This window comes from Amphiura filiformis, chromosome 6 (assembly GCF_039555335.1).
Source record: "Amphiura filiformis chromosome 6, Afil_fr2py, whole genome shotgun sequence".
Classification (NCBI taxonomy): Eukaryota; Metazoa; Echinodermata; class Ophiuroidea; order Amphilepidida; family Amphiuridae; genus Amphiura; species Amphiura filiformis.
This window is the reverse complement of record NC_092633.1, coordinates 53527370-53544629: the sequence shown is the minus strand read 5'-3', so window position 1 is coordinate 53544629 and position 17260 is coordinate 53527370. Positions and strand designations below refer to the sequence as shown.

General features: G+C 36.1%; 1 protein-coding gene across 1 annotated transcript in view; it reads left to right on the top strand.

Moving 5' to 3' along the window:
- Positions 1 to 7789, top strand: part of LOC140155614 (F-box-like/WD repeat-containing protein TBL1XR1) — a 68273-nt gene extending 60484 nt beyond the window's left edge. Inside the window, 1 exon segment of the mRNA XM_072178527.1 lies at positions 6260 to 7789. Within this exon segment, the coding sequence (XP_072034628.1) occupies positions 6260 to 6286 (27 nt within the window). The 3' untranslated portion in view covers positions 6287 to 7789.
- The last annotated feature ends 9471 nt before the right edge of the window (positions 7790 to 17260 follow it).

Sequence of the window (17260 nt, the reverse complement as noted above, 5' to 3'; positions counted from 1 at the left end):
TATTGATAGTGTGTGTCATGCAAGATAGGAAGTTTTATACCACATTGTTGTACAATGAGGTGATGTCAGAGTGGGATAGATTACTTACCTGACAGTTATATGGTAACATTAAGGTAATCCTGAAGGAGTGGTTGATTAATGCACAGATGAGAGTGTCAGAATTATCAGTACAGGAGGTAGTAAATCATTTTGGATGGAAGATGACTAATCTGGATGCTACATAATGTGCTATGTTAATTTAAAGGCCCTTTCAGTGATTTCACAGGAACATCAAAAAAAAATGGAAATTTGTCAGAGTTGCTTAGAAATAAAGAATAAGTCTACAGAATTTCATTAAACCACTTTTCCCCTGAATACATCGACAAATTAGTCAAAAACAGAAGTTTTAGAAAGGTTTTCTACTTCAACTCAGATCGACTCGAGAAAATCGAGATTTTCGTACAGTCTTTGCCAATCGACTGGAAAAACTTCCTAGTCCAGTGTTTCTAACACGGAGAAGTAGAGTCTAAATTGATTTAAAACAGACGCTTAATTTTTGTAGTAGAAAACAAAATAAGCAATTAAAGGTCACCGAGGCAAACTAACGGTCAATTCAAATATGAAAAACAGTTAAAATTGTGTATTTTGTTTAAAATAGTAGCTACTGATGTAATAAGTAGTAGAAACAATACGCAACGCGTGTTGGTGCGTGGAGAGTGAGCTTCTTTCGATCTCGAGTCGGACTTTTGTACTGTCAGTATCAAAAGTCCAGAATCATACAAATGCTTTATTTTGTCTAAAATACACGGCTTTCGACCGAACCACTAGCAGGCTATGTTAGCACATCTATGCCAATTACAAAGGTACCAAAATCTGAATTTTGATGATTTTTACGATCGTCCGGATGAGCAAATCACTGAATGGGCCTTTAAGCTTCGCTCTAAAAGCGAGGTATACGTTCATTGAATAGATTCATCAGGTTTGTTGGCAAATAACTAGGAAAGATGTCTTCTGAATGAAACGAAAATTTAGTGTCCCCATTAGAGAATCCATTTGGATCAGAAGAGGACCTAATATGCGTAGAAATGAGGTCCACTTTGTATGTCGCATTTGTGGTCCTCTCACAGCTGATATTATACCCTCTATAGTTGACATTTGTCTGACTGGAAGTAATGATCAATCATCATCCTTTTGAAGATGCCTGTCATCTATAATAGGCAAAACCATCAAGGGACAAGTTTAGGTTTTGTTGAAGTAATCTTTTCTAATGTATAATCAAGGTACACATTTATTTGCAGGTAGATTATCCTGTGCCCAAGTTCTCATATGAAACCTAGCGTTGCTCATTATTCAGGGTCCCAGTGGTTTAACTATGTCTCACAGGAAACTGAAACATTCTTCTTGATCATACAACAGCAAGTCATTGTGTATTTAAGGTGAAAAAGGCCTATATCATTGTGTGTATAAGGTGAAGAAGGTATACATCATTCCATATCGCCAGACAAGATAGGATTTTATCAAAACCAGATCTATCATTTACCTGGAATTACAGTGTCTTTGAACCCAAATCAGTCAAATCCTCCTGGTAACATTTGGCATTTTGTAGTTTTAGGCAGATTCTTGGTGAGCTGTGGATTTTGATGAACGGGGAAGATTATAGTTTGACGGATGATCCCGATATGAAAAACAACTCATTGAAATTTTAGTTACTTTTAGGTAGGTCGACATAATACGGTATAAATACAGAAGTGGGGTCTTGTTTGAGCTTAAAATGCCTTGTTCCACGTCTTGGTAAAGCACTATGTTTGGTTAGGTTAGGTTTGCTTATTGTTTCATGCAGTATAATTGTCACCCTATTTACTGAGCAAGATGCATATATGATTGTTGCATTAGTTCTTTTCATAGTAATAAATAGGGTGTGCATGTTAGCAAGTGCCGAAGAACTTTTGTCAAGAATGGTAGGTGGTAGAACTGTATATGGAATGTATGCAGTGAATGAGTAAGGATATAATACATGTATGATGGTAACTTTACTTTCAATTTCTTTGGACTTATATGTTCAGCAGTTAGCAATAGAATGGGCTATTACACTTGAAATCCATACACCCCTTTGGAAGGCATGACCTTAATCTTCCACACAAAGAGTGTGAATTTCAATAATAGAGTTACCTGAATAGGTGACTTCATTTGATATCTACACCCCCTGTACTATGTGGGAGAAAAAGGCCATGTTTTTCATAGGGAGTGTATGGTTATCAAGTAGGATAGCTTGATAGGGCTCAGGACATGGAAAATTGGCAATTCACTTATAAAGCATTCTTACACTTCATCACCAAAGCTATCATTTATGTTTAGGTTTATCTTATTTTGTTCCCTTCTCCCCCTCTCCCCTCGATCTCCCATCAATAGTAAGATTGGCATTGACGTCAAGGAATTCCTGCTTGAATTTGATCCTGTGAGTGAGTCTCCTTGTATGTCATTAGCACCCAACATAGATTGTCATGTACTCTACATGCTTCCTTGAGGAGGAAAAGACCCACTACCTACATTTACCTTGTTTCCCCACTGTGCGAAAGATTTTAAATTTAGTTTTGTTACCATAGTAATAAATGTGGATGAACAAAAAAAGACCCAGTTTCTGTTGGTTATATTTTCCAACTGTATCAGATATATTTAAAACTTTAACTAAACTGAATAGCAGAATCTTGAAAAAATCCAAACAAGTATTTGGAATTTTGCAATTTAGAATAAATTTAGTATGTGAAATAGATTTTACAACAATGGTAAAGAACCAATTTGTTTTATGTCTGCAGTGTCAGTTTTTAATCCGAAAATTGTGTAAAGCAAGATTGCTAACTAAATCATAGTAGCTAGTAGCTAAAAGTTAGTATTAATTTTCATGTGGGTGGACATCAATGAAGTATCAATTTATGATGTTCATATGAAAAGCAAAAGTCTTTTGCTTACATGCCCTACGCAATTCTATATAGGTCAACAAATTAATTAATGAATCTTGCCAATTACCAGTTGAAAAAAAGTATCGTTCTGGACATTACTCAATGTCAATACAGCTTAAGCACTTTTTTTTTCAGTCTGGATTCATTTAATTTGAGGCATTAACCCTACTGCATCTGTGATAACTCTAAATTAGGGATACATTTTTAGCTTTTCCCTCGCATGCTGCAATGAAAAATTACAGGTCCATCCTGCTTTTTTGTATTCAAATAAACTATTACACAGGTCAAAGAACTTGAAAATGTAGTTGGTTGCCTATAATTTTGACAAGTCATGACATTTTGTGTAAAGATCTATAGAGAATTAGTAGGTACCTATCTGTACTGAATGCAGATCTGGAGTGAACCCCACCATACTTGATATGTTGACATCTGTTGTCGCCACTAGCACTTTGCCATTTTGTTCCTGCTGCCCCAGTTAAGTTTAACTGTCAAGTAGAAATTGTAGCCTAGGGTTAGGATTGCTGGTTAACTTCAAACATAAACCTATTATGGGACACTATTAAATTTGAATTAATGTGTTCCTTTTTGGGGCGTGTGATGAATTAACAGTAATCAGCATTACTTTCCCTTGACTTGGATTGGAGGCTTGCTTTTTAGAAAAAAGGTCTTAAAATGATATGTTAAAAAAAAGGTTCTGAGTGTGGTTCCCACTACCAATATTACTTGCCAACATTTACATCGTGACTTTTGATAATTTGCATTCAGCTATGTAACAGTTTCAAAAGGGAGGCATTTATTAGCCAATCTACAAGCTACTTTTCCAGTTTTACCCATTTAACTAAAAGACTGCAGTTATGTTAATATATTGATCTAATGGCATATTTCCATATGTCTTGAGTTAAAGGTCAATAATATTATATCAAAAGAAAGATTTTGGGGACATTTTCCCATTCCCGAGAAAACTCATGCACATGGGGTGGAAATGACACCCCCTTATATCAAGCCTTGTGATCACCTTTCTTGAACACAAACCATTGCTCTTGTGTGTCAGACTTATTTTCAAACCGACAACTCCAAAAAAATGTTGGCGTATTTCTAACACTGCCTACTTATTTCTCCATTAGTTGGCTTTACCCGCAGGTTGTACAAACTTTGTATAAACTTTTCAATTACTCAAGATCAATTAAAAAAAAAAAACTTGTTTGTTTTCTCAGTAATGGCATAACTACTCCTACATAAACATTTAGCGACTTGATAAGCGATATGTTGATAGTAATCAGTTCATGTTGGGAATCTAGCTGATAAAACCTGTCATGGTAATATTACAAGTTAAGCATGCCCATGTGGCAACCTGATGTCTCAGTCATACTACATGATGTATCCCGTTTGCTGCTGATTCACACTTACGTAGATATAATCACATGTGTTTAAATTACTAGCTTTTCCACCCAGATTCCCAGCCTTGTTGAATAAATAATACTACAGCACTGATAAGAAGGTAGAAACTTTTAAATGTGCCTCTCCAGGAGGTTGTTCTTGAAACTAAGAAAGCAGCAGAGTCATATGTTAAGTACTAGGGCCAAGATGTGGACTCGGGTCTGTATGCACAAAGCAAGCTAGACCAGGTTTACTAAGGAGGTTAGACTTATGGAGGTAGCCATTCAATATTTTCTTTTCCTCCTTGACTCCTAGTAAAGTTCAAAAATTAAACTGCAGCTATCTAATATTAAGCTACATGTATTTGTCCTTAACAGGGTCTGCAATATTATAGGATAAGGATATATTTGTGTTTAAGTGTTTATTGGAAAGGGTATTGCAAAAATACATGTAATAAAAATATAATTGGTTTAGTTTTCCTATGATCACATCATTGCTGAATGCAATGAATAGGCAAAGAAAAATAGAACCTAATGAAGGTTTGTCTTCATCTTGAATGGCATGGGTAAATGTGTGATTATATGTTTCATTAGTAAATCAATCCTAAGTTTTTTTGTTTGTTTTTTTCAACTGGATAAAGTTGTACATTTTAAATACTTTTGTTTGTATTGAACAGCTACCAATGCATGCTAATTCAATATGTCCTTGGCTGTTCAATTAAAGCAGCTCTGTAATTAAAATGTACAACTTTCACTTTTTTTTGTGGGAAAAAATACAATTGCACCCCAAAAACGCGGCAATGGATGCTGTGATGCGTTTTTTCTCTGGTGCTTAATTTTGGTGTTCATCTCAAGTTCAGGTAAGACTCAAGTTTTGCATGTTCATTGAGACCCTAGAACACTTGAAGAAGTATTAGTCATTTGAATTAGTAACACATTTAGATAACATCTATATGGTACTACACATTCAAACCACAAACCACTCAGGTAAGTCATAAATGTCTTATAATAATACAAAAAAGCGTTGTCATTTGTGAGTCTTTAACACCTCCATATGACATGTTTAAGGTGCTATGTATAATTCATCTTGACACCCCAAGTAAGTGATCACTCAATCAGTGGTAACATGATTCACTTCCTGCTCTCCTTCATTGTTTTGATTAATATATTTCCTGAATTTGACCAGTATGGATACTATTATCTGGACTTCCGCTGTATAGTGTAAAATAGTTTTTCTTAAATTGGTGAGCATGTACATGTAGTGAACAGGATAAGCCTGTTGTTACGGTTGAGGTATCTAAATAAACAGTATCCGTTAGCATTTGTGTGGCATCATGAACATGTGGGATAAGCGTGCCATACTGTTGTGCTGCTTATAGTGTTGGATAATGATTAAGTTTCCTGCGAATCACCATGAACAACGAGCGGGATATGACCTGTCATGGGTCAGAAGAAAAATAAATTATACAGTATTGTCATTCCCAATAAACCAACAAATAATGTTGTGTTTTGAACTTTGTTTGAAAGAAGTTAAAGGATGGTGGTTTGATTCCTAGTTCATATGGAAGCACATCATACTCACTTTCTCAATCCAAATTTTTAGATCAGTTGCTCCAGCAGTTTTGATGTAAGGAGCAATAAGGCGCATCATAGTGGCCCACCGGCCTGAAAGAAAATGTTCAATCCAGGAAGCTTATTCCAGGCAAATTCTGACATTTGGAGGGAAATTTTTATGACCCTTAAAATGAAACATGCTCTTAGAGTGCCAATTTATCTAAAATATGCAACATATCTGCATGCCTAGGATTTTGGTTGATCCACCATGTAATTATTTTGTGTATTAAGCTAATCCTAACCCTAGTCATATCCCTAACCCTAATTATCAGACATTACGTAAACAATGGTAATTTAAGAATTCTTCCTATGTTTTGTTCCTACCCATTACAGGTGTGTGTTCTGGATCTGCGGAAATGATGAAAGCTACGCCAATCCACCATGTGGATTGTGTTGTTTCTCCATCGTTTGTTTTTTAACTGTACTGGGACCTTATATGGATACAATGCACATCCCTTGACAACTTGGATGAACCATGCTTACTTTTCAAAAAAATAAAAAACAAAAAAAAAAGTGAAAAAGAGGAAACTTTTTTAAGTAAAAAAAAGTAGCAGTTCCATACACCATATTGCAGAGCAACAACTGGATGAGGTCCTCCAATGCTGAAGCTCCGTATTGTGCTGGGTCCTGGTGGTGTAAACGACTCGTAAGTACACAGATGATTGCAGAGAAATCTTGAGCAAGGATGGTGGGTAGCCAGCCAGTCAGCTAGCCAGCAGTATATGGAAGCTATCTAAGACACAGAGAGTGGTGACTCAGGGATTTTCTACTGCACACCTCAGACCTCATAGTCACAGCCAAACAACAGAGGGCAGTATTCAGACTCATTGCACATTGTGGAGTTCAAAATTGATTTGTCAGTATTTTTTTTAACTACTGTAACAAATTAGTTGGTAAATGAATTTCACAAAATTGCAGGTATTGGTTTATTATATCTCAATTAAAAGTTTGGACTCCTGGGGTCCATTTCACTAAACTTTTAACCCTTCATATCTCAGGTAACAGTTTGCAAGTTACAAATGCCCTTCTACTAGATGTAACTTTATGAAGGGTCCCTGTAGTAAACCCTATTGCTTACAAAGGGTACCCATCACAAGGTATTTTAGTGAAATGGATTTTACGAAGTGTTGTAAGTTACGATTGATTTTGAGACTTACAAATCTTCGTAACGTTTCGTGAAATGGACCTCTGGTTATGCAAGCTGCGTCTAAGTCTTATGTGTCACTAGTTGACTTTAGATGCGAGTTGGTTGTTTAAAAAACTGATCCTTACATGGATGTGCTAAAACTCTTGGGAGTTGGAAATTTGGGGCTGTGAGGAAACATCATGGTATGAGACATTCCAGTCTCGAGGGTCAAAAGAGGTCGTTTAAACTTGTGTTAAAAGCATTCTAGAAGGTAACTGAGCTGAAATGGAATGTTAAGGAAGAATGTCTGCCTGTATTGTGGCATAAGATGATACCAAAAGGGATCCACTCATCGTGTTATAATTGCTAATGTACAAATGCTGGAGTAAGGTCAGCAGAGGCTTTCACAATATCTGGGCAAATGTGTTGTATTATATTTTGGAGAAAACATTGCCAGATAATTGTGATAGCTTTTTACATTCTCTGTCAGGACCTTTCAGATGTGTGGAGTTTATTTATATGTAACAATTGGTTAGCCAAGTTCTGATGCATTGCATTGTTGGTGGCAAGATACAGGGATAGCCAACAATTTTTTTGTTCATGAAACCAAAGCTTTTTTTCCTCTTACGGAGTGATTTTTTTTTCTTTTCTGTATTGTTATAATATCATTGTGAGTTTACTCATACTGACAAACTGCTGATAACTATAAACCATCCCTTTGTATCATACTGACTAGAGGGTAGACTATGCCATAGTCGATTTTTGATAAATAAAATGTTATTAATCATGATGAACGCATTCAGTTGAACTCGAAATTATACTGATATTTAGTAGGCCTACATCAAAATACTAGTATAAAATGGTTATGAAAAAGTTTAGGCTATATAATTATATTTGTGACAGTAAAAGTAAAGTATAGGCCCTACGTAGGCTTATATTATTGAATGCAACATATCATAATGGCATAATTATAATGACACTTCAATACTGAACAATTCTAATTTTAGAATCTGCCAGCTTATTATCCGAAAAACCGACTATGGACTTTCACTTTTAAGCAGAACTTTACCCCGGGACTCACACACTGTCAATCATACTTGTTTATCAATAACACCTAACCACAAGACTAAGCATGGTGGTACAATACGCGCTAGATGCATACGTTCATCCACCAGCACAAAAGCGCCGCATTCCCTAGATAGTTGTGTACCATGTATAATTATAATGGTACCAGTACGCGTCGGAGGATTTAAACAATAACGAGATCTGGGCGACCAATCACAAGCCAGATTCATTTTTAAAGATGCATTACATCATCACCAATTTTAGTTAGGCCAGAAATTGGCCTAACTCTCAAGGCAAAGTCAGTAGTCCACTTGGGAAGCTAACAAACAGAGGGCGTACGGTGACTGAAAAGATCAGTTGTGAAAATCTATCAATTGTGCACTCATTAATTAAATCAGAGTTTTAAGCTTAACAGTAGTGCACAATTGGCAAGTGGACTACGGAGAAGTCTAACTAGAGGGCAGTGTTGTCAGGCCATGCTGGCTATCCGTACTCGCCAAATCACAAATAAATGGGGACAGTTTATCATGTGTTTGTCAGTATATGAAAATCATGATGATATGATTATTTTTGTCACTTTTGATAAATGTTTCTTGAAATGCTCTAGTGGTGAGAGTTTCAACCAGGGAAGTGGAATAACTTCATTTTTTCCTGTGTATACTTTTAAGGGTAAGGTGAGTCACTATGAATTGATTCACACTTCACTGAGAGGGAAATCAAAGATAGCGATTTATGGTACACTATGTACACAGTAGACATAGTACCTGTATTTTGATTACTCAAGTCATCCCATTAATCATTTGGCACACTTCGTACAAAGGTGCAGCTCTGAAGAGCATCCCAAGTGGGTCAACATTGTGAACCAGTGGGTCAGAGTTATTTTTCAGGGTATATTGGAACAAAACAACAGCTAATTGAAGCTGCTCAATATTCTTTCAGACAATATTAGTTATAAAACAAAAGCACTTTAGGAAATAATTTTGCCTCTCAAAAACACAACTGGTAGTGTGATTCAACTTATATGTGACTTCTATTTATCATTCTTGGGCCACTGTAAAACCCATGGCTAGGTTGTACAATAAGGCACTCCATCCATGAGCTGTGCTTTATGTATGATGCATACAAATGGACTGTGTTTTAAAGAATCAGGATGTATTTGACAAGAGTGGTGTACCATATTTTACAAGTGCTTCAAAACCTGTTATTCATGGCATGAAGAGTGGTTTTAAGAAACAAGTGTCAAAGTTGTCGTGTTTGCTATTATATCTCTCACTACTTTGCTTACACTATTCTGTGTATTTTTATTTTTTCCTTTTTTTCTTTGTAAATAAATTGATAATGGCAGGAGAGACATGGGTCCCTGTACTTTCAGGCAATGGTCAGGGAGTGGAGTTAATTCAGGAATAAAGTACATTTTGAAGGTTCCCGTTGCTAGCCTTTCCAACAGTCTCATTAATTAGGCATATGATGGGACATAGAAATGTTGTAGTCCTTGAATGGAGGCTAGCTTTTGGGGAGGGTGTAATGCAAATAGCATTATCTCAGAAAGAATTGAATATTGTTGTAATGAAAAAAGCAGCTTTATGTATGTAAGGAACAAGATTGTAGACTTGAGCAGGAGAAGGGAATTAAGATGAGAAGAATATAAGGTGAAAGAAAGAAATGCATGTAATATACTAGCAGTGAACAGCGACTGTGAGGCAAACCTCTGGTGATCTAACTCTCGGAGGGATAGTAAAAATGTCACCAGTGATTCAGTGGTCACTAGCGACCGATTGTATTGTTCCCAAGTTGACTTGATTTAACTGGCAGATATTTGACGCTGGGCATGCTAGCAACCTCTGATCGATATATTGACCAGTCACTTTTCCAATAGGGTAACCAGATTGAGAAATCAACTACATCGCCAAAAAATGCTTTGCTCACAGCAACTGCTTGGTATGACAAGACTGTAAGAACCGAGAGTCCATTTTATGTAAGTTGCGCTGGTCATATTAACATATTTTTGTTACTCTGTATTATATCACACAAATTTGTAATTGTAAATTTGGCAGCTTTTTTTGTCTTGCTATGCATTTTCTTTTGTGGAGAAATTAAATGGTCATCTCATTAGTTGGAGCGTTCATTTATTTGCAAACGGATATGAAAATGGTATTCCCACACACAAAGAGATTGGCTGTGTGACTGAAAGGCTGCATGAAATCATATTGTATTGTTCTTGACAATGGTAGGATTGTATGAGTACATCTGTCATGCCTTGTCTATGTTGATTGGTGAATACTTGCACAGCATGACAAGTTCCACAAAGGATATATATATCGTAATGAATTCTACAGTAAGGTCAATGTATGTAGGTCTTCAGGGGCCCATTTCACAAACACTTACAATCCATCTCAAGTTTGAGTTATCAAGTGCAAAAACTCATTCAGTTAAACTTGATTGATGACAAAGTCTTTTTGAAATGGTCCCTACAATTCCTAAGAATCAGATTGGTGCTTTTGGTGGTTCTGGGGTGCATTTCACAAACAATGGGCTATTCCAGTTGAAATGCACACTCTCTAGACTCATTTTCTATAGGGAGTGTATGTATTTGATGCCTCAGAAAAATTATATGTAGCGCTCTGATTACAGTCACATGGTGTGAAATATACTGGTGCAGTGGGCTGAAATATGATATCACCCAAAGCTCTGCAAGTATTAAGGCCAAGACACCTTAGTATTAAGGCTTTTTTTCATCTTTTGTACCAATGTACTACTGTGTCATGTTAGGTTATAGAATGTAGAGGAACCATTTTTGAGTGAGCCATTACTATTATAAGAAGAACAGTACAACATCAAATGACTCAATCTGATCAAAAAATCAGTTCTGACAAAGCCGAACAATTGTCGTTGATCACATTAACCATGCAATGTGCCATCAGAGCTGCTAACATCGGTACCTGACCTGTGTGGTTAGATGATAAATAACCATGCAATATATCGTCATACATAAACCTACTGGTGTGAATGAATCAGATTGAATCATTTGTGGACTTATAAAAGAAATAACATTCACTTGAAAGCAAGTTTAATGGTATGCAATGGTACTCCTTGCCAAATGCAGAGTCAAGGTTACATGCTACTATAGATTGATGCAGTTTGGCTGTGTTTTAAATGAAATAGATTCAAACTGGTTATATCAAGAAAGAAATATGTTGTACAAATCATGTATCATTCTTTTTTATTTTTCCTCTTTTTTCATTATCAGTTACTTCAAGTTCTTGTATGATCACTTTTTATGTTTGCATAAATATTTCTTGTGCCTTTTGAAACTGTGAGTTCTAAAGTTTGTGATGCAGATGTTATGTTTTTTCAGCAGCACGGTCCGTCAATGGTTGAAATGTGCATCTTTTTTTGTTTAAACAGTATGTATGCTGCCATATGTGTCACTATGCTCTGTTGCATGTGTTACATTATGTGCGAGTAATTTTATACAAATCTCCAAATGCACTCTTAATTCCAGTAATATTTGTTTGACGTTTTGTGTGCATTTTTCCATGGCGACAACAAATTTTGCAATTTTTGGTTTTCTATGCACCCTGTATGGAAGACATGGCCTTAATTGTCCACACACGGAGTGTGAATTTCAAATGGGGTTACCTGAATCGGTGACTCCATTCAAAATCTACACCTCCTGTGTGGGATATTAAGGTCATGTCTCCCATAGGAGGTGTATGGACTTCAACTGAAATAAACCAATTTCCGCATTCAAAAGATAAGCTTTGTTTTTTGTTGTTGTTTTTTTTTTGGGGGGGGGGGTAAATTTTTGCCCCAAAATTGCCTCTGCATTTGCCACAATAGCAAAATGCATGCAGAATATCAAACTGAATGCTGGCCCTTACATCATGTGCGAGCGATTTCACATACATGTTCAAACACAGTCTTAGCACTCAAGATCAGCACCACACTGCTGAGTAAAACTGGAACCATACCAGTCAGAAGCATGGTCATTGACTGATTATATCATGTACAAGGAATGACTGACTGCCTGAAGAATATAGTTTCAGCTTTACAATAACAAAGAGTCTTCATTTCTTTCAGGGTGTAAAAGATCTCATGTTTTTACCAAGATCCTCTAGCAAATTACATCACTGCCATAAATAAATGTATGATTTTGAACTTGTAATATCTTAACCATACTTTAAAGATGAGACAAATATGAAATGTAAGTCCAAAGTCTCAGTGCCACAGAGTCAGTATGTGCATATCAGGTTCTTATTGAAACTCTTGTTCCATACCCTCATCATGCATGAGTCCTGGTGGGACATGCACACATTTTATAAGCAAGGATTTCAAAAGCCTATTACCATGATTACAGCATGCTGCAAATATGAAATGTTAGAAGAGAATCAAAGACTATGTTCACATTAGAAAATACCTTGGTTCGATGAAAATAAAGATACAGTTCCATTCAAATTAAACATGTATATCAAGTATACATGAAGCGATGATCTACTCCAACTGGAAACATGCAGCACTTTGCTTCACATAATAACATACCTTCGTTGAATTAAGCAATCGATAATAATCAAATGAACCACTGTAGCTTCATCGATCGAACCAATCAAATGAAGATACGTGCATCCACATGTAATAGCAAAAATGTAATTTGTCATCTTTGTTGAATGAAGTTATTTCTCTTTGTGAACATAGTCATGGATAATCAACCAATTGCTTTGTAAAAGGCTGCAGTTTAGACAAAGCACTGCTGTTGCTGTGTGTTACTTGTTTAACTTTTATAGATTTCTTTTCATGGTCAATAGGCGCACTTGATAAATGGGAACTTGTAATGAAGCTTATTTCTGTGTTATTTTATGAAGATCTGTACTATCCTAAAAGTTTTGACTAGTTTTGTTGATATGTTATGTGGTATAACTTTCCCTATATCATGCATTTAGGTGCAAACATTTCCTATGTTTTTGTTTGGTTGGTTGTACATGTATTTGATGACACTCGATGAACAATTTGTTATTTATGATGCCCTGCAATTTCTTGTATTTAAAATTTATGGCAATTAAGAGCAAAATGAATTGATAATTTGGAACAAATTTTGATGAAGCACTTCAGAAGTTTGTATAACATGGATTTATCTTGCCAATAAGAATTAAGTTGATGTTACATGTGGGAAACACACTTTGTGTCTGAAGCCATTAGAAGTCCTGCAACCAGGGCTAGCTAAAAGGTGTGTGGCAGTAAATAATGTGACACGCTTCAAATGTTCTAATTCGATTGTGCCCCAAACCTTTACTCTTTGGGAAGATATGTTTATTTTAGATGTTTTGACCTATAAAGAATTGCATATCTTTTTCAAGTCTGGCTCAGGAGATGTTAACCCATTTGTAAACGGTGTGCAAAAATCCAATCATTATAGAATAATTGAAACATTTTGCATCATGCCCTCAAACTTCTGGAAATAGAAATTATCTACACAATTGTCTGCTGCCAAAAAATATCATGCAATCATTTGGAATGAATACTCAATGTAATTTGCAGTCCCTGTCCAATGCTATTTAAGTTACTGCTGGGCTGAGTGCAAGATAATTCATGAAATTAATTATGATCATTTGTACTGTACAATTGCTGGACTGGACTTTGGGAAATTGGGAAGAGGTGGTTTTCCAGAAAGTATTGCTACATTGTTGTAAACGTATACTGGAAATAGAAATTGAATGAACACAGCGTGATGAAAGCCTGCATTTTTGCCACTTTACCATGACAACACGACCACAGGTTATGGGACACAGCAGTCATGTAGAATTATGTGGGTCTAATATGGCACATTGTGTTTGTCCAATTATTTTTTGGCTATATAGAAACTCGACTGAAAAATTCATTGATAGTTCATAGTTGCTTGATTGTGTTTAAGGGCAGAGTAATGGGAGAGAACATGGACATTTTCCAACTTCATTATTTCTGAAATTTATATCCAAAAAATATAAAACTATACATTTTTGTAAAGGAAACAAGTCGAGGAATCCTATGGTAATGTCAGATATAAACAAGGGTGAAATAGTGATGGGGGATATTAAAAAGTTAGATCAGTTTCATGTGAAAGAATACATTTGGGTGTCTATAAGTATCATAAAATCTCAAATTCGGGCGTGAACGAATGTGTCTCCCCTTATTCTGCCCTAATACCAAGACTACTTCATATAGGGAGATTCATACAATCTGAAATAACTTGTCCCGCCAATGTAGGGCATGAATAGGTCAAGTAGAAGCAAGGTTGTGAATGGTCATTTGAATAGGATTTAAAAACATACTGGCACATGATTGGCTGATTAGGCATGTTGCATTACCCACCTTTGTCTGGACTAATTGGCACCTGTTTTGAAATGGGACTGATGGGATAGGACCATAGCAAAGCATAATAGCATCAGTGCGAATGATGTATTACATGATTGAATCAATTCAATTCCTGAAGGTACAATATTTAATTACTGGTAACAGTAATGGGACACTTTGCTTCACCTCAAGTTTGTTATTGACATATGGGTGCATATTTTGCTTGTTTTAGTACCGTATCATGCATTCTAACTTAGTCCCGCAGAGAGTTTACACACATGTACAAGGGTAGTTTGTCAGCACGCGTATGCATAAGCACAACCGTGTTAATAGCACTTGTGTCACATCTAGTATGTTTCTAAAGCATCAAGGTATATTGTTCTTGTTTTTTAATGAGGACATGGTCTTCTTAGTGAGTATTGCATGACATACCTCTGTTAGAAGCGCATTGTGCAAATTTTATTGAAAACAAAACAATTGTTTTTTACTACAGACCTAAAACTGATTGAAAACTGAGGAGACAGTGCCATCAATGACCACTTTCTCCATAGGCTTGCATGTAAATCCTGATGTAAACATTTTGTTTGTAATAAAAATTGTGCATTATGTTTTTTAAACAAAGGGCTATATCATGCAAAAGTTCACAAAGAAGACATTGTGCTTTACAATTGTTCTTGGAATCTTAATAATGTCTGCTTGAAACAAAGGTAGTCAGCAGCAAGCAAACTTGAGGTGAAACAAAGTGTAGTAAAATGTCAGCAGTTTCTCACACATGACATTCTATTGGGAGAGATGATGTGCCTCTCTGCTTGCTTATCACTGTAAACAAGATCATTTCCCTGCTACTATAGTGTCTCATCTCAAGTTGAGAATAACGCCGTGGTGGATTTGAATAGGTGCGTTTACGCAAATGCATCACCAGCGTATTGACAAACCGCCCTTCAACGTGTATGTATACGCCTCATGGGATGAGGTTATCATGTGCTATTTGAATCTAACATGGTGTTACTTTCCATTTGAGGCGAGACACATAGAATTTATGTTCTTAAAAACTAGAGAGAAATTGGAGCAAATGTTTGGTCTGTGTTGGGTACATGAATTTTATATAAAACAAATACATGAACATATTGTATAAGCCAGAGCTTGGGAAAAAATGACTTGGAAATGATGATTACAGTTTGGGAGGGGGAACCTTGTGTGGATACAGCAGTTAACTGCTACAATTGATTGTACCGTGTGGTTTTAAAAACAGGCTTTTGACGGTGATGTACAATGAAATGATGAGTAAAAGAATGAGAAATAGAAAGGTAGTAAGTGAATTTGAGCTGTTTGTTCATTCAAACTACATGATGTATGTAGCAATTTGTTTTTGATACTCATATTGCAGGGGAGGAAGACGACATGATCTTTTTAGTTTTGCATTATGTGGGTGATTTTTTTTAAAACAAAACATGCCAATTCTGAACAGAACTTTGCAGTTGATCATCCCATAATACTGCAGCTACAAGCAGTGATCGATTGATTTTTGACCAAGGACCATTGGTGAGATCTCAATAGTTGATCTCTGTCCAGCTTCAGTCATAGCTTTGTACAATATGAAATGGCTCAAGCAGTACAGATAGCTGCTGCTGCAAAGACAGTACTTGGCCATTGCTACATACAACATGAACCATTGATTGGATAAACAGCAGTGAATAGAATTGTGAGGATGGATTTCAATCAGGCATAGTACTTTTTGTGAGTTGTTCATTTTTCTATTTGACTTTGTACAAAAACAAAAATCCTATGCTATGTATTGTTCATTTATCACACAATTGATGTAGTGCAAGGTATTTACAAAACAAAAAAATATTGTATTGTAAGGTTTTTTGAATACAATGATGAAATGAGAAAGGCCTCGGGTGGGACCTGTTTTATTATAAAATGACAACATGGTGTGATGTGTGTTTCTTTGTGTGTATTTTCAATTCCTCGCGCTGGACATATGTGACCTGATTTAGCCCACTCTGGCAAAATAGGAAACTGAGATATAGCCAGAAATAGGTTAGGGTTATTCACTGACGTTGTGTATGTTAGTAACCATCGGTTACTGGTTCAAGTCTGGGCTCATACACCTGTTCTGAATATGCCATATTATGCTGTGATCATTTTGATCAGTGGTTCGTAACAAAGAAAGCGTGAGCTAGCAACAGCCATATTCTAACGTGTACTATGCCAGCGAAAAAACTAGTCAAACTGGATTGGATCAAGTCACATTATGGCCTTTTTTTTACCCCTGCTCTCAATCGAGGAGGGGTCACACCACAACCTGTCCAGGGCATATGACATGCCATCAGAAAAGTTCCTCAGCGACTTGTGACATCAATCCTGCTTCATCACAGCTCAACAGTTTGCCACCAGACCACTCGGCTGAGACTGAAGATGTGTTTGCCTCGGATGAGACGTGATATCGTAGCCAGCTGTAAGTCCAGATGAAGAAAATGAGTATTTTTATTTACTATCTATCTACCCAAATGATTGCAACATTCACAAATACACATATTCATAATCAAATATTTTATTTTCATTAGCCTTTGTTTGATTCCTTGTAGAGTAACAAATTAACATTTAACATTTATAATTCTGCATGTATCAAATCAACTTGCCATTAAATACAAAAATCACTTTCTAACTATTCATAACAAATCTGTTCAAGCGTTATGAATATTCATAACAAATCTGTTTTCACCTTGAGAGAATTATGAAAATTCAGAACAAAACACAGCAAACATTGATCAAAAGTGTGTGCTCAAGCAAACATTGATTAAAAGTGTGTTCTT